We start from the raw sequence: 19,003 nt of genomic DNA on the forward strand, positions 1-19,003 counted from the left end.
AATTAAAGGTAATTGAATCTACTTTCCAATCCCACCAATTTCACGTCAATCCAATATCTGAGTAAAAAGTTATGACTATTTTAGTAACCTATACAGTGCTGTTACGTATTAGCCGACGGGAATATATTGAAAATAATCGTTTGTCTTTTTACCTCCAAGAAAACCATCAACGAATTTGTTGACTAATTAAAAAGCTCAAAACAATCAGATTTTCATCTTCACTCATGAAAATAATAATTTTTGGCTATAGAGATTTTAAGTAACTAACTCAAGAATCTCAAGAAAGGTTTTCTTGATTGTTTACCTTCAAGCTAGGGTTTCAAGGCTTCTAATCAAGTTCTTCTTCAAGATTCTTCAAGAATCTTGTTCTTCTAGGTATGTAAGGCTATCATAGTGTTGGACTAGTTCGTCCTCACACCCTACATCTACTTTCAGATCAGTAAAAGAGTAATCTAGGAAACTTTCCGTAGATTTGAGTATTCTTGAGATAAGTTGATTTTGAGTTCTTGAATTCACGTTTCTTTTAAAAGTTCTATTCCTAATTATCGAATATCTATATTGTTATTAAGATCCTTCATATCATGAATCATAACTCTTGAATTCATAATTCAAATTCAAGAGAGAGTTAAGAGTAGAGTTCAAGAAAGTCTTTGAGTTCAATTGTGAATCCTTTGAGATCAATTATCGATTTGAACTAAGTTTTGAGGAAGTAAGTCAGAGAATGAGAAGAGTCACATACATGAGTTTCATAATGTTATGTTGACCTACGAGTCAAGTCGTTCATGCCCATAAATTCCGCATGAACTCCAGAAGTTGAGTATCTTTGAGAGGAGTAGTATCTTCAAGTTCTAAGTCTTGAGTATTGAGTTCCTAATACCCTTTGAGATTATATTTCTAAGCATGGGACTATTACATGTTACCTATAAAGTCTTTGAGTTGAATTGTTCATGCCCATAATTCCGCATGAATCTTATAAGTCGAACAGTCTTGAGATGAGAGGTATCTTTGAGTCATTGAGTTGAGTAGCTCATGCTCATAATTCCGCATGAACTCTGAGTTGAGCATTCTTGAAATGAGTAGTATTATTGAAGTTCTTGAGTTCTAAGTATTTGAGTTCTATCTATAGTTATTGAAAACCTTGCATTGAGTAGTTCATGTCCATAATTCGGTATGAACCATATTTTAAGAAGTCTTTTACAAACGTTTTAACTTTGTTTTAAGACTTAAGTTTTGAGTTCAGTAAAGAGTAAAGAGTAAAGTTTGAAGTCCTTTTCTTCAAAAGTATATGGGGACTAAGTATTCCCAAAGAGTTTATAAATGTTTTCTCATTTAAATAAGAACGGAAACTGAGATTTCCAAAGGGCCTTCGGGCTAGTTTTCAGAAAAGAGTAACAGCTTTCTAAATGAAGCAAGTAGGGAAACTGAGATTTCCAAGATAGCCTTTGAGCTAAGTTTTTGAGCAATTATCTCAAATCAGCAGAAAGAAGTATGTTTTTAAAACATAAGAGCTAGTATATTTTTGGGAGTAGTATTGAGCACCGATATGGGGGAGAGTTCAGACAACTCACAGCCTCCATAAACCATGTAGCCACCATGGGTAGAAAATGGTCATACTTTTTAGATGAACCTTTTTTCGAAATAGACTAGTGGATCCATTAGGCAGTTCAGGTTCTATACCTTTGGCCGGGTATAGGATGCGCTGGCAGCGTGAGGTAGATCGTTGTATCATCACTATAGCTCTTATGTGATGGTTGTCGGTTAGAGAAACTCCCACAGAAGTTATTGTATTTTTATATACATCAGTTTATTGTATTTTTATATACATTTCAGAGTTATGTTGTATCCTTGCATACACACAGATTTGACATCATGTTTTTAAACAGTTTGTTTCTTTATATTGCACTTGTTTTAAATTGCTTTATATTGAAATGAATTCAGTCATATTTAGTTGAGTATTCAAAGTTGAGTATCCAGAGTCGAATATCATATCTTTGAGTCGAATATCATATCTTTGAGTCGAATATCATATCCTTGAGTTGAGTATCTAATCTCGGAGTTGAGTATCTTATCCTTGAGTACTTTTGAGTTGAGTAAGTTTGAGTATGTTTGAGTAGTTTTGAGTACCCTAGAGTATTCCTTGAGTTGAGTAAGTTTGAGAAGAGGTAAGTATGTTTCATTTCTATCAAGTTTCAAGCTTATGTTTATGGTTTAGAATTCCTCTTACATGCTCGTACATTCCACGTACTGAGCCATTTGGCCTGCATCTTTTCATGATGCAGACACAGGTATTCAGGATCATCAACAGGAGCTTCGTTGATACATCCGACAGTTCGAGTTAGCTATGGTGAGCCTCATTGATTTCAGAGGATTTCATTTACCTTTCAGTTATATCAGTTGTTAGGATGTCGTGGGTCTTGTCCCGACTTCCATCTTTATCAGTTAGAGGCTTCATAGATAGTCAGTATAGTTGAGAAGTCTGTATCATTTATTTTATTAAATGTTTTAAAGACTAAAGTTGCCTTTTTATGGCGAGTTGTATATATTTTATTATACAGAGTTTTCTTTGGACTTAAAGTTTGTATTCTAGTTTTATGAACTTTTATTTTAGTTTTAAGCTTTGTATGCTTGAATCAGTTTTCCGCTTGTAGTCAGCCAGGATGAGGGTTCGCTTGGGGACCAGCAATGGTCTTCGAGTGCCGGCCACGTCCAGGGTGTAGGCTCGGGTCGTGACATAACCATTGTTGAATCAAAAATTGGTGATTCATACAACATACCAGAAATGGAGGTGAAGAATTATATATCAGATACAAATATTTCTGTTGTTGAAGTGAAACAAATGTACAAGGATAAGGCAACTCTAAAGGCTGTAATGGAAAAATACAAAATAAAGAATAGCTTCAATTTTAAGGTTAAAAGATCTGATAACAAAAGGTATGTGATAAAATTATCTGATAATTTTCTTCATTTTTTTTATAGTGTTTGTTAATATGTTTACCATGACACTGATAACATGTGTTATGTGCCGTCGTAGGTGTTACGTATCATGTTCGTTTTGAATTTATTATGGTTATTTATGTATACATTTAGAATGGTAGATGAAAAATGATTAGTTTGAAAATTGTGAGCAATGGATACAATAAATTATCATATTTAGTGAATTTTGAATTGGGTATCAAATTTGCATCTGAACATGATTTGATGTGTACTCATTAAACTTTCTGGTATAATAATATATTTTGTGTTGTTCTTCTGTTTTTATTTATGTATTAGTACATTAAACCTGATCAAGTAACAAATATATATGGTGTAATTGCAGCTACGTATTAGTCTGTTATTCAGATGATTGTTGTTGGAAATTGAAGGCCTCTGTTAGGAAAAATTCAGACATATTCAAAGTTAGATACTTTAATAGTGAACATAGATGTCCATTGAGGGGTATTAAGTAAGGTACAAGTTACTATTGGGTTTGTTAGTGGTGTGACAGCTCCAATATTGGGGAATCATAAAAGGAAACATACTCCCAACGATATAATTACTGATATTAGGGCACTTTATGGAGTTGAAATTTCTTACCAGCAAGCATGGAGGTCTAAAGAGCGAGCTTGGAAATGATCAGGGGAAAGCCTGATGATGGATATAAACAGCTGCCAAGATACATATATATGCTGGAAACTGTGTATCCAAATTCATATATAAGGATGCACAAGTCAGAAAAAAATAAGTTTATGTATCTATTCATATCATTAAGGCCAATGATGAGAGGGTTTGAATTCTGTAGGCCTGTTATTGTTGTTGATGCTTCACATCTTAGCGGAGCTTATCGAGGGACATTTGTATCGGCAAGTACACTCGATGGGGCAGGTATATTATGTTGTTTATGAATTTATTTATTTTTTGAAGTAACTTTAATATTTTGCAATATCTAGAATAATTTTGAACTATAACATATATGATACTAAATAACTTCATATCATTAAATATATTTTGAACTATAACGTATATGATACTAAATAACTTTATATCATTAAGGCCAATGATTAGAGGGTTTGAGTTTTGGAAATTAATGTTTTGTGTTTCTATGTTAGGTTGCATATTGCCTTTAGCTTATGGAATTGTTGACACGGAAAAGGATTGTTCATGGATATGGTTCTTTCAACAGTTTAAAAATGCATTTGGTGAGAGAGATAAAATGTGTTGTATCTGACAGAAATGAAAGCATAAAGAAGGGTGTAAGTATTGTTTTTCCAAATGTTCCTCATTTTGCATGCATATGACACCTCTGGAAAAATGTTTTTTCAAACTTTAGGAGAAGCAGGTCCATACTAAGTGATCTGTTTTATTCAATGGCAAAGACTTATAGAAAAGAGGATTTTGAAAAATTGATGGCTAAATTGGAAAAAATAGATGGCAGAGTAAAGGAGTATCTTCAAAATGATGGGTATGAGAGGTGGTCTAGGTCTCATGCAACAGTGAACCGTGGAAGAATGATGACTTCAAATATAGCTGAATGTATCAATGATTGCCTTGTTGATGCACGACAACTACCTGTTATAGACTTTCTGGAAGAAGCTAGAATTCTATTTGGTTCTTGGAATTGCAAAAATGGAGAAATAACATCTTATACAAAGGAAACATTAGGGAGGAGATTTGAAGAAATATTGATTATAAACGCTTCAAAATGTGCAACAATGAAGGTACATATTTATCTTACAAGTATTATGTATCTAACTTTACTTCTAATTATATTGTTGTGTCTACCAAATGAAAAAACATGTGATATATCTCTAATTTGTAAACAATTGCAGGTTGTTGCATCTTCTGAGTTTATTTTTTCAGTGTATGAAGGTGGGATAAGATACATTGTTTGTCTTGAGAGAAAAACATGTTCATGTGGTAGATTTCAACATGACGAGATACCTTGTGCGCACGCAATGGCCGTTTTGAAGAAGAAGAATATTAAAGATGTACACCCCTACTGCTCTGATTACTATAAACATGATGCATTAGCAAATACTTATGCAGTTCCAATGGAACCAATGCCAGACAAAAATGATTGGACAGCTCCGGAATGTGTTTTGAAAGAAGTCGTCTTGCCACCAAGATACAAAAAAATGCCTGGTAGGCTAAGAAAAAAGAGGAAGAAAAATCCTGACGAAAAGCTAAGCACAAAAACGAATTGTTGTGGACAAGAAGGTCACAATATAAGAACATGTACTTTCTTTCCAAAAAATTCTTGAAGATTACTTTTAAGGATTTTCCTGCTTCATGTGTACTAAGTTTCTAGATATTTTGAATATGCTAATATGATATTATCATTTGGTATGATTTTAACTTTATCTAAATGTTACAAGAGACAAACTGTTGTTTGATACTAAAATATATTGCGATAAGTTGTTTTATACCTAGTGCATAACAGATTGTATCTAACAACTAAGTTATGTGATGTTTTATTTAGTATCATATATGTTCTAGTTCAAAATATATTTTGGATAAATTGTGTATCATATAAGTAATAATTATTTGGATATTTTGTATCTGATACACAATAGGATATTACCTTTATATCTTTATATAAAAATTTGTTGATTTTTTTTTATTTAAAGAAATGTTACAAGATTCAACATGTTAAATGATACTAAATATATTGAAACTTAATTGTTTTTGTACCAATTGTAACATATTATTTGATAGTAATTGTGTATCATATACATAATAATTGAATGGATATTGTGTATTTGAAAATAATATGTTATCATAATTTGTGATTTGCATCAAGGCTACCACATGTTTTAATAGATACTAAATAAATTGAAAATTAGTTGTGGACCCAATTATGGAATATATAGTATCATATATTATGTATATGATAGTTATATTGTAGCGGCAGTATTGGTGTATAAGATACATAAATTGGAAAAATAATTAAAATTGGAATACAATTTTTGACAAAAACAGTCTTCAAATTAATAAATACTTAGAAAAACAGTGTTGGAAAGGGAAGGAATATTACAAAATACTAATTAATCGTATCTTCAACACAATACTAAAACATAACTATTCTATATTAATCAGTCCACATTCTGCTGGTATAGTGTAGAAACTCTTCGGCCTTGTAGGATCATCGTTATCGCTAACATATCCCGCCTTGAACTTGTCCATACCATACTTCCATAAGAGTGTAGCATATCTATTGCGAAGATAGTCACTCCGAAAACTTATACATGAAATGCTGATTTCATCGCTCAAATATTCAGCAAAAGCAGCTACATACATTCCACAATCACTGCAAACAAAAAGTAGATACATTTAAAAAGTGAATTAAATATGTAAGTAAACAAATTATTTTACAATACTAACAGGCTATCACTTTGTTGTTGCATAATGTCTTGAACATATTCCACCGCAAACGAATGTTGTGGACCCAACAGTTCACCAGTTTCCTTGTCTTTGTACGCCTCCATTGATGCCCAATCAGTTCTTCCCGTTTTATCAAAGAATCCACTATCATGAAGATAGTTTGGAAGCATTACAGATAAATTCTTTATCTCTTTTGCATAAACTTTTTTCCTTGATACCATAGACGAGTCATACACTCATATTAACCTTTCCTTTAAAACAACCACAGCCAACACCCAATGAAAATCTTCGCCACAATTAACCGGAATATAAACCTCATCTACTAGATGCCATGGTAAAGCAACTGGGATCGAAAACCCACTTATGATGTCTTTGATAGAACTTTCATAAGCAGATACCGTAACACCACGATCAATATGTTCCTGTGTACTAAAAGTATCATCTGCAGGAGAGCAATGATACCTCTTGTATACAATGTCGATATATGACTTGAACAAACAGTTGATCGTAGTGTATAAGTACTGATCCATGCTTCTTAATTTTGACTTCTTACGTAGATAATAAAAAATTACATCTATGTGCTGTAAAATAAAGAAATTTTTTTTATATAATCAGCACAATCTGAAACAAAAATGATACATAGAAGAAAAAGAAAAACAAATCAATAATCTGATACTTTATTTTAAATTAAACATGTTACATTTATATCATATACATAATTTGAATGCTTAACGTACCTGATCAGTCCAGCATTTCATTAGATATGACATAGTATAAAACCAGTTCTTGTCAGCAGGACATGCGACAACAAAATCCATATGGTCAAAACCAAATAGAGCAGATTTGCCTCTATATTTGTCCTCAAATGGTTTTCCATAAGAATGATTAAAGTCGAAATGAATATAATATTAATTTTAAAAAATTATTATAAAGATACATTAATAAGAAAAACTTACTTCTTCGCATGTGTTCTGAGGAGTCCTTTTTGTATCCACTCTAAGAACTCTTGCATTAAACCTGACGAGAGTTGATATGTGATACGACAATCTTCAAATGGAATGTATGGGCGGATGTCATCGTCCATTTTCTCCTTGCCTTATCACGTGATCCAAAAGAATTCACATAGGGAGACTGCAAAACCTTTGAAGGCATTCTGTTACGAGGAGCTGGAGTTTTTGTATTTGTATTCGGTGCATGCTCATCTCCTGAAAGTTGGGTGGGTATCTGGCTATCAGATAGAAAATCATCACCTTCGGTTAGGTGGAGTACACTCAGAGGTTTGACATTAATTGGCTGGTTTGGGAGTCCATATACAAGTGCATCTACAGCTAATTCAGTTCCGGACGAAATGGAGGCCGATGTGGTAGAATCCTATATGATGTCAAGTAAATAAAAATTTCATAAAAAAAAATAATGCCACATCAGGGAACTGTTTGCATTTTCCAGTAACAAATTATAACCATACCGATGTATTAACAACTGCTGAATTTGAAGCATGTTTTTCAAATTCTTGTTGAATTGTATCTGCACCATCATCCTAATAAAGAGAATATCAGATACTATTATGTTTTTTTTTTCAAAAATAATTAATGTATAATAATAAAAACACTTTTCACTTACTACTTTCTTATCATGAATAATCACATTTACCGAAGGATCATTATAGAGTGTTGTGGGTAGAAGCACACTTGACTCTTGCATTACTTGTTCCTTAATGGATGTATCATACTTCTGTGTTTGTACATTTATATGTGCAAGTTAAAACAATTAAAGTATAATACAAAATAAAGTATCTGACAATGTTAGAATATTAATGTGCATGATACAAAAAATATAGATATAGTATCATATACATTAATAATGTGTACAATACATTCAGTTATACACAAATTAGCAACGTATATTCCGTAAATTAAAGTATCAACCATTAAACATGCTATATTCTTAAAATATTTAAAGGATTAAAACACATAATAATGCATGTTTAAATAAATTAAGTATCAGATACATACACACCTTTTGAACAGTGTCTTCAGAAACCTTTCTTTTCCAACCTCCATAGCAGGTTCATCGACATCATCAACAGTTGCAAAATCAATATACCATAAAGTTGGGAAGTACATTATCATATACATTATTAATGTGTAAAGTGTAAAGTACAGTAAGTGATACACAAATTAGCAACATATATTTCATAAATTAAAGTATCAACCATTAACCATGATATATTCTTAAACTATTTAAAGGATAAAAAACATAATAATACATGTTTAAATAAATTAAGTATCAGATACATACACACCTTTTGAGCAGTGTCTTCATAAACCTTTTCTTTTCCAACCTCCACAGCAGGTTCATCGACATCATCAACAGTTGCAAAATCAGTATACCATAAAGTTGGGAAGTACATTATCATATACATTATTAATGTGTAAATTGTAAAGTACAGTAAGTGATACACAAATTAGCAACATATATTTCATAAATTAAAGTATCAACCATTAACCATGATATATTCTTAAATAAATTTAAGGGATTGAAACACATGATAAATTAAATTATCAACTATTAACCATGATATAATTACACACCCTTTGAATAGTGTGATCAGAAACCTTTTCTTTTTCAACATCCACAGCAGGTTTAACAACATCATAAACAGTTGCAAAATCCATTTGTATGGGTGAAATGGTTTGTTGATCGAATTTATCAGACTTGGGTTATGAATCAACACCATATTTCTCTACAGAATCATCCATCATGTGTGACGATGAAACGCCTCCAATATCCTTCATCATCCAAATAATCAGTATACCATAAAATTGAGAAGGAAACCAGAAAATCAAAATACAACTTTTTCAGTTTTGTTATCTTTCGCGCCAACCGCTTTCAGCAATTCAGACTGATTGATTTTTATTAACTCCTCAAGTGCTCCAATTTTATTTTCAAGAGCTCCAAATTTGTTGTCAAACTGTACTTAAATTAAGCATATAAAATGGATTTAATAATGAATAAACAATTGTTTAAATCTAATGTTTACTTACATAACCCTTCATGTACATCTTCAGATCCTCCATTCCTGCACTGTCAAAAGTTGTCTTCCAAAGAATGTATTATGAGGAACACCTGATACATTATCAGCTTGTTTTGGTTCTGAACTTGGAGATTGAAATGACTGTTTTGGTTGCTCATGTGGTGGTGTGAGGTGGGACAAATTATATTTATGTGGATGTACAGTCTTTATTCGTTTGCGGGGTGGGGTAGATCCTGAGCTAGGTACTCGAGTTGATCTCCTCAACAATTGATCCGGAGGTTTTGATGAAAAGTCTTCAAAACCAGGAACCTCCTCCGGTTGCACCTCCTCGTTATTAACAATTGGTGAATCTGATCGATTTGAAGGTACATGGTTGTTATCCGGTAAATCAAGTGATCTGATTTCCTCAGGAGTTGGTTGTATGTTAGAACAGTCAATCTATACAAACAAATAGTAAAACAACATTAAAATCAAATTAATAGTGTATCGCATACTTAAAAAAGTGAAGTAAAAATGTTGTTATGTAGTTAATACCTCAGTAAATATGGTATCCTTGAACATCTCAAATTTGGGCTTTGGAGTAACAACTTGCCAATTGCACATCCTTGGTATACCGTTTCCTTCTTTAACGGCTATCTCGTTATTTAGTACAGACGCACATTCATATATCCAGACATTCAATGCGTATGTGAGTCCATTCAAACGATACATTTTTTTTGTGGGTGTATACTCTTGTCTAAAAGATTTCATTAACTTTGTGAAAGCCACTTGTCCCCACGGGTACTCTTCATAGCTACCATCTTCTACCATGAAGAAATCTTCAATAGGAATTGGTGCATCCCCAAGTTGGGAATACAAAAATGTGTGAATGAAAAACAAGATAGCCATCTGAAGGGCATCATCATTGTTGTCCCAACCACCTTGCATAAAACGATCTACCAGGCGACCTTTATTCACATTATAATTTGGACTAGGAAAATATCTTTGCACAAGCCTACTGGTTTTTGAAGCTGGATAATTAAAATCTTTGACATTTCCTTTACATCTCAAACCAGTAATAATTGCAAAATTTGTGATACTAAATATCAAGACATTCCCTTTGGCATGACGAATGTGAATTTCATTAGCTAGATTGCCCTGCTCAATCTCTAACAGATATAAACGCTTGGTAATCTGACCTTGATAGTTGCATTTAGGGATATTAAGGTATGGGGCAAATATGGTATCCTTGAATAACTCAATACCTTGGTCCTTTATTGACAGTACTAAATCTTCAATAAAATTGGAGTTGTAGGTAGGACCAAACTTTAAGCAGTTCATTGGAATATGTTTAATTACATAACTGACATTCTGCAATTACATAAATGATTTTTATCAATCATAAAAAAGTATATGATACTAAAAAACAAGAAGACATAATATGTACACAAAATCAATCATATTGTATAATTCAATGGAGACTTATCATTAACTATGATTCACAGTACAAAAATCAAACTACATGCAAAATTGTTGAATTAAGCAATTTTCTTATATACAATAATATTCATTTCATTTGATACTAAATAACAACTACTTCATAAAAAAACATAAATGTACACAAATTGAATTGTTCCTTATATACAGTGACCAAAATCTGACCTACAAAAAAAATGTGATTTAAGTACTTAACTTAAATACGGTTCTCTTAACTTTTTATACATTCAGCAATTACCAAATAAAATCACGATTCACAGATGATACTTAATAAAAAAAATAAAAAAATTATTTATCATCAGATTTTTAGGAAAAACAGGGGTACGATATATGATAAAAATTAGGAAAAATGTATGCTTACATTTGGTAATGTTGGTCGAACAATGGGTGGGGCAACCTTTCTACCCCTTTTTTGGAGGGTTTTCGGATCTTTTGAAGTAGTTGCATGTACTTTCTTCTTCGATTTTTTCTTGCTAGAACTTGAACTTGTCATGGTTATCGGAATAGCCAACCTTTTAGAACTGAAATCGTTATTGTCCGGATCTTCTGAAGAAAACATTAGAGATTATTTAGATGTTAGATGCATAATGGAAGATAAAACGATTGATACAAAATAAAAGAAAAAAAATGGCGGAAATTACAATGAAGAAGATGAAAAACCCTAGTTAGAACTCTGAATCCGGTTTAACAGTGATAGGATTCTTTTCAAATTCAATTTTTTTTGAAATTGATAACTGAAATTGTAATGGGAGAGATTGGGGGCGAAATTTAGGGAATGGGAAAGATTTGATTTTGCTTCAAACAAATAAAGTATCGGTTTAGTTGAATTGGGGGGAAATAAGGGATTTTTGTATTTTATTAAAATAGTAGGGAAATATTGATAATAGGTAAAGAAGTGTTGTGTATTTAAGTAATTTGTCCTTTTTTTATTTATTTGTTTGTTTTGAAATAATTAACAACTTAAAATATTTAGAAGATAATTTAAAAAATAAATCCAAATTGACTTTGAAAATTTTATCCGTAGCAGATAAATTAAAGAGAAAGTACACATATTATTTGAAATATCATAAAAAAAAGGGATAAGGGTATGAAAAATACCCCAACTTTGGTCGGATTTGCTGTTGCGATACTAAACTTTCATGAGGACCTATTACCTCCCTAGACTATTTAATACCGTATTTTAAACATAAATATTTTCCCATGTGGACATAAAAAATAATGCAAAATTATAAATAGTACTGTGTCCACGTGGGCACATATATACCTTTAAAATACACTATTAAATAGTTCAGGGGGTAAAAAATACGGTATTAAATAGTCTATGAAGGTAATAGGTCCTTATGAAAGTTTAGTATCGCAACAGCAAATTCGACCAAAGTTGGGGTATTTTTTAGACCCTTATCCCTAAAAAAAACTATACGTCATAATAATAACCAACTTAAATTTGGTCTAAGCCCTAATTGATTTTTTAATAATAAAAAATCACACTCCTTGAAAAGATTATAATATCTTTTTTATTTTAAAATAAATTGATCTTTTTTTTATTTTTTAGTTAAAAAGTATTAAAATTAAAAGTGTAAAAATATTTTAAAAGGTGAAATAACATATGTAAAATATCATTCTGACCAAATTCTGACAAAATTTTCTGACCAAAAAGATTTTTCTTTTTATTAAATAAGAGAAGACTTGAATATAGGACTCACAAATCGCACACGCAAAAAAGGTAAATAGTAATTGCATCTAAGTAATTACTACTTACTTTGTACAACAATAGTTGTACATTATTTATTTGACACATCTCTTAAGAAATAATAAATAATATGGCCATATGGGTATATTACTCTATTGTTTTTTGACTTTATTAAATTTAATGCTTTGAAAAATGTATTAAATGATAAATAATATTTAATAGTAAGGGTAAAATAGACACAAAAGGTAATTTATCTCTTAATTTTCTAAATTGAACAAGTATTGTTGAACAATTATTTTTGATATAGTGAATAACTATTATTGAACGAAGAGAGTAATATTGTAGCCCAAAGAAATTCTATATTTTTATTTTCATACCCACACAGAGGGAAACAAAATTTGTACCTGCTCAGAAAAGAAAACATATTACTCCACATATGCCCATCCACTATATAGAAATACAGCTTTTTGTATACCATGAAATTCAGAAAAAAAAACCATCTCTGCCACATGACCCGTAAGAAAAAATTACAACAATTTTGATAGACGACGAACACATTTTGTAACTAAAAATATAATTTGTAACACAGTTTTCTATGTTTATATATATATATATATATATTGAGATGATATTTTATTATCTTGAATTCGAGAAACAAATCAACATACATAAATGTACTTTATATTAATAATCATTCAAATTAACTTGAACTTTAATTTATCTCATTGTGTAAAATGTTTTTAGTTATGGAAATTTCACTCTTCCTCCTCCGCTGAAAATACATATTAACAAAAATGATCTTTAGAGAATTGCCACTAAATATATATTTTTAGTGACAATTAGCGCTCTTTATAAATGTCCCTAAAGTTTATAGCATCATTTGATCCAATAACATTTAACTAATGCCGGTAAAAATTTTAACATTCTTTGTTAATGTGTATATTATTATCGCTAAAAACTATTTTTGCTGTTGTGATACGATTTTTATGTAGGATTGTGTAGCCATGAAAGTGGAATGTGCTTGGAGGAGAAATAGACCAATTCTTGAGTTATTAGCCATTCAACAATTGAAGTTGAGGACAATGCAAGAGAGTAATGAAGAAAGGTACAATTAGCGGTAGTGTGTATATATAAAGATGTTCCGATAACATTTTTTTAAAAGATATAACGAACAAGTTGAATAATATTATTGATATAAAACAAAATAAAATGACTTTGCTTTATAATTTCCTTAGAGTGAACTCTTGAGAAATTAATTACTCACAAAATCAGTATTAATAAAATTCATTTTTCTTGTTTAGTTGGCTACCTAAACTCCCGCCTTGTTGATGAGGATTTGATCCCCACATTGTAATTGTCTCCTCATTTTCCCCCTTTCCCTATCCCCAATTTGAAGAAATAATAATTTTAAAAAACTGGCCAAATTATGTAAAATTACTGAAATTGATCAAAACATTCTTTCTTCTTTTTCCTTCCCATTTTACTATCAATGGCTTCTAACCTTCTTTTTCTTCCATTTCGCCATTAATGACTTCTCTTCCTTCTTTTCTTGCGTCGTCTTCTTCTTCTTCTTCTTCGTTATTTTTTCTTTTTTCTTTAAAATTTGAGTATCGTAAATGTGAATCATTTCAATCGAATTATATATCAAAAGACTCGAAACATTGAGAAGATTTTATATCTAAATTTTGGAATTGCTTAGAGATGATTTTGAGTTGATCAAGATTAAATAGTTAGTGTATAGTTCAAGTATAGTCAGTGTATACTTCATATATACTTAAACTATATTCAACTTTTTGGACGTATCATAATGTATAGTCAATGTATAAGTTATGTATAGTTAAGGTTATAGTCAGCGTATACTTTCTCTGACTTTTGAAAACTATGTTGTATAGTCCGTCTTTCTATGATTTTTGGCTATTTTTTTAATGTAAATAAAAATTATATAAAGTACATAAATCTCATATATTTGGGGCCAATTTTCAACCTATTCCGGCAGTTTCCCCAATTACAAAAATCTCGGATTTTTCATTACTTTCGAATACATTCTTTGGTTGTCTGATACACTGCAAATGATGCTTTACTTAATGGGACGGATGTATCCGAGAGGGGATGGGGATGGGGATGTTATCCGAGAGTGGATGGATTATCCGAGAGGAGATTTTTGTAATTTTCTAAATGGTATGAAATTTTAGAGATTATGATATCTTAAGTCGTATATTTATATATTTTTCCCCTAAAATATAATTATATTTGTTATAAATTAATTATTTTATTGTATATATATATATATTTGAAGTTAGCCAAATAAAATTCTCAGAACTAACTATCAACAAACAGAAGTACAATGTAACATTACAATAATGGGCTGGACCAACTCATGGGGATTAGATTTTGTCAGTCCAAAATCTAGCTCAACCACAAGGCCCCAATCATTTGCAACTTGAAAGGCTTTATCAAGTGTTATTACAAGCCTAATCACATATTACAAAACAATTCACGTACGTAATAGAAAAGGTTTACTAAATCGACCAAGTATGATTAAACAGTCTTTTTACCTGCACAAGAACACTGGACATGTTATGATCGTTGTTGGTTTATTCAATTAATTCATGAATTTATGATATTTTGAGGGCACTTTGTTCATTTTGATATTTTTTATGTATCAATTTATGATATTTTTCACAGGACATTAACTTCATCTTGAGGGCACTTTGGTTATTTTGATATTTCTTTATGTATCAATTTGCTTGTACTTTAACTTTAAATCGGTTTTTGGACATTCAATAACAATAAAGCTAGATATAATATTTTGATAGCATATCATTTGTATCTTACCTTTCTATAATGATCCCGGAAGGATATTTTTATAAATGTGATAAAATGAAGCATTGTTACTGGTGAACCTTATTGTAGCTTCCACACAAACATTTTTGCTCCGTTCATAGATTTGTTATGTATCTCAGATACATGCAAATCACTTGGATATAATGTAGTGGTAGTTTAAAATATATACAATAAAGTAATTAGTTTACAACAAATATAGTCATGTTTTATTCACATAACAATAGCAAAAAATCATAGAAAATATACAATGACTATACAATATAACTTGCCAAAATTCGTGGAAAGTATACATTAACTATACAATATAGCTTACTTATACATGGGCTATACATTTTGATACACTCAAAAAACTGATTATTGTTCAACTATACATGAAATATACACTGTGTATGCCTAAACTGTACACCCAAAAATTGGCCATTTTTTTGGTAATCAAATTGACCAAGTGGTCATTTGATGTAATTATCCCTATATGTATATGACAAATTACACCTAATTTTGACCCCATTTTGAGACACATGTATCTGGACGTATCTGAATGCACTAATATCTAATAAGATACGTAATATTACAGATTAGAATATATCTAACTAATTAACTCCTAAACAAGTGTGATTCATGTTAGTTTCTCGATTATCTACCATACACCCTCCGTCCACAATTGTTTGTCAGGGTAAGGTCATGCACACCCCTCAAGGAAAATTTAATATAAGGTGTAATTTGACTAATATAACCCTACTATACCAAGAATATCAAAAGTCCACATAACTTTTCAATTGAACTACACTATCATTAAGGGCAGAATTGGCCTAATTATTTCTTGATTGTTTAAATTGACAATTAATCTTGGACATCTATTTTTAGTGTACCTGTCAAATAATTGTGGACGGAGGGAGTAGTAAATTAAGTCACGCTTTCATACAACGTTGTGTGGTGCTTCAATACAACGCTACTATGTGGTGTTGACGGTGTAGTATGTTTTAATTGGAAAAAGAGACCACTTCTATTTAATATCTTTACACTTCAGAGAAATTAGTGGCACTGTGCTTTTCATTGGCACATATTTCTTTATTCTATCAAAGTAAAAGAAAAAAAAATACTACTCTATCAATTTGTCAACCAAATAAAATAGCATATTTAAAATTTATAATTGTATATGATATAAGTATAAGTTTGATGTTTAAGGTAATTTGCATTTATGTCGGTACCAAATTACATGCAAAATTCCATTTTAATAATAGAATACAAATTTTATTACATACCACTTGTACTCATAATATAACTCTTTGTTTCTTTTTCTTTCCATATATTATATAGAAGAGTCATGTTATCACTATTGCTATATCTTTGCTTTTCACTTCTATTGCTAATGCTATTCCTAAGCATGCAGGGCCCTCCAAATTGATATTTTGCTCTTGTATTTTACTAAATTTTTCATATTACAACATCACTTGTCATACTTTTCTAGTTTCTAAATCTCTTCTGCAAGGTTTCTTAGGGTCTAAGTGAAGTGTTTGCATTACTACATCAAAAATGATCTTTAACATCTATTAATTAACGATAATAGCTCAATTGCCGCTAAATATGTATTTTTGGCAGTAATTAGCATTCTTTGTATATGTCCCTAAAACCTTTAGCAACATTGAATCTAATGACACTTAACTAATGCCGGTAAAGACTTCAACACTCTTTATTAATGTGTCTATTTATTGCCGCTAAAAGTCATTTTTGTTATAGGGCATGTGGGGCTATATTTGTTAGATATTTCACTCTAAACAATTACTACATTAATCTCAATAATTTATCTAACTAGTGATTTAAAACTGTAACGATCGGTTTCCGTCGTTGTAGAAAAACCAACGGGGAAAAATTTTGGGCCAGAAAACATTTCGTAGTAACTTAGGATTTCCTAACCTAGTCCAGATTTGGACGAAATCGGAGTCAGTAGGGTCTAGGGAAATCTAGTAGCAATTGGGTGGTTTAAATATGATTTTGATTACATAAGTAGTTAGCTAACGCGTTAAGGAATCCGTACTGCTTTACGGAATTGAATTCAGGTGAGTAGATTTCCCGAAACTGACATTGGCGTGAATAGGTATTTCTGAGTGTCGTTGGTTGAAGGTGTGTTGTGAAATGGGGGTTTTGGAATTATTAAAATAACTCACTGTTTCGTGCAAGCCGCTGGGCGGGATTTCTGCCCCAGGGCGGGGCCGCTACAGCGGGGTGAGGACCGTTGTGGCGGGTTCGACGTGACTTAAGTCGGAAATAAACCCCAAAACGTCTTTATTCTACACTTCTCAACTTTGAGAGCTAGGAGACGACCCCATACGAGTTCTTGACCGTTTTCATCATTCTTGAGGCTAAATGTAAGGTTTTCACTCCCCAAATCCGTTTTTCGAGCCGTAGAACGTAATCTAATGGGTAATTATCGATGGGGGAGGATTTTGATCTAAATATTATGGTGGAAAAAGTCCTAATTTGGATAGTGGAATCATGGGTATGATCTAGGGTTGTTAAAATTGTTAATAATCCGGGTAATTAGTGATTGTTTATTGATTCCCGTATTTATATTGATTGTTTGTAGACCAAGAACAAGCGGAACGAATCCGGAAAGGGAAGGATCAAGTTTCTTAGGGTTTCAAGCTTGTTTCGAGGTAGGTAATGGTTGTGATTCTATGATTGTGTGATGTATGTTTGTCTTGCGTCATTATGATACATATATGTATGCAGATGTTGCATTATTGATCAGACTTGTTGTAAATGAGGATATATGATTGTCGAATGCCATTGAATCATAACTCGATTGTATGATTATGAGAATGTACTTGTGTTTGTGATTGTGGTGTGTTGAATGGATCGGTTGCCACGTTCCGGCATAATTAATTGGGATTGGTTGCCACGTTCCGGTATGCTAACTATTTGGGTTTGGGTTCCATGAGAGGACCAATGACTTGTCATAATTGTGTATCTTGAGAAATGTGAAATTGTATCTTGTTCGTAAGTGTTGATAATATTGTATATGTTCGATATATGCATGTGATTATATTGTTGTATTGGTTTATGTATGTTGCACTTAGTGGGATAGTCGCGTGATCCCAATATACTGTGGGTGTGTATTGATACTACACTTGCTCTTATTTTTGTTGAGTACAGGGCATCTTTCTGCTGCTATTGATAGACCTCGCTTAGAAGATCAGTGATCGCCAATCGAATTCAAGGGTGAGTTAGTTCTTCCAGGCTGCCATGAGTTCTCCTTTCGTCTATGTCCACATTTCGGACTTAGATTTTTATAGTTAGTTGTTAGTACTTTAGTTTGGGGTTGTAACCCTTCTTGTTTAGACTTAATTGGTTCATTGTTACATGTTTTGGTACATTAACTTTTAGGTTCTAGGTGTATTCTTCCGCATTTGTTTAGTTGTTAGATCTTTTGGAAGTTTATGGGAACTTCCAAATTTAGTCATTTAACTTGCTTCCGTAACTTAAATGCTTTGGGTTTTGGTTTAGTTGCTTGGTTTGGGTTGTAGTAGTGGTTTTCCCACCGGAGGGTTAGTGTGGGTGTCAATCACGACGGTCTAGGTCGTGACAAAAACGAAATTTAAGAT

At 31.7% G+C, this 19,003-nt stretch overlaps 2 protein-coding genes and 1 pseudogene across 3 annotated transcripts in view; 2 read left to right on the top strand and 1 right to left on the bottom strand.

Annotated features, from left to right (window-relative positions):
* Positions 1-19,003, top strand: part of LOC125826403 (deSI-like protein At4g17486) — a 554,011-nt gene that overhangs the window by 366,282 nt on the left and 168,726 nt on the right. The gene's annotated exons all lie outside the window — the stretch shown is intronic.
* Positions 4,344-5,237, top strand: LOC125826398 (uncharacterized). Its single transcript, XM_049505709.1, has 2 exons — positions 4,344-4,694; positions 4,806-5,237. The coding sequence occupies exons 1-2, from the start codon at positions 4,344-4,346 to the stop codon at positions 5,235-5,237; spliced, it is 783 nt and encodes a 260-aa protein (XP_049361666.1).
* Positions 6,055-11,360, bottom strand: LOC125826372 (uncharacterized; annotated as a pseudogene).

The sequence above is a fragment of the Solanum verrucosum genome, unplaced genomic scaffold, assembly GCF_900185275.1.
Source record: "Solanum verrucosum unplaced genomic scaffold, falcon-dt-bn FXZP01000060.1, whole genome shotgun sequence".
Taxonomy (NCBI): Eukaryota; Viridiplantae; Streptophyta; class Magnoliopsida; order Solanales; family Solanaceae; genus Solanum; species Solanum verrucosum.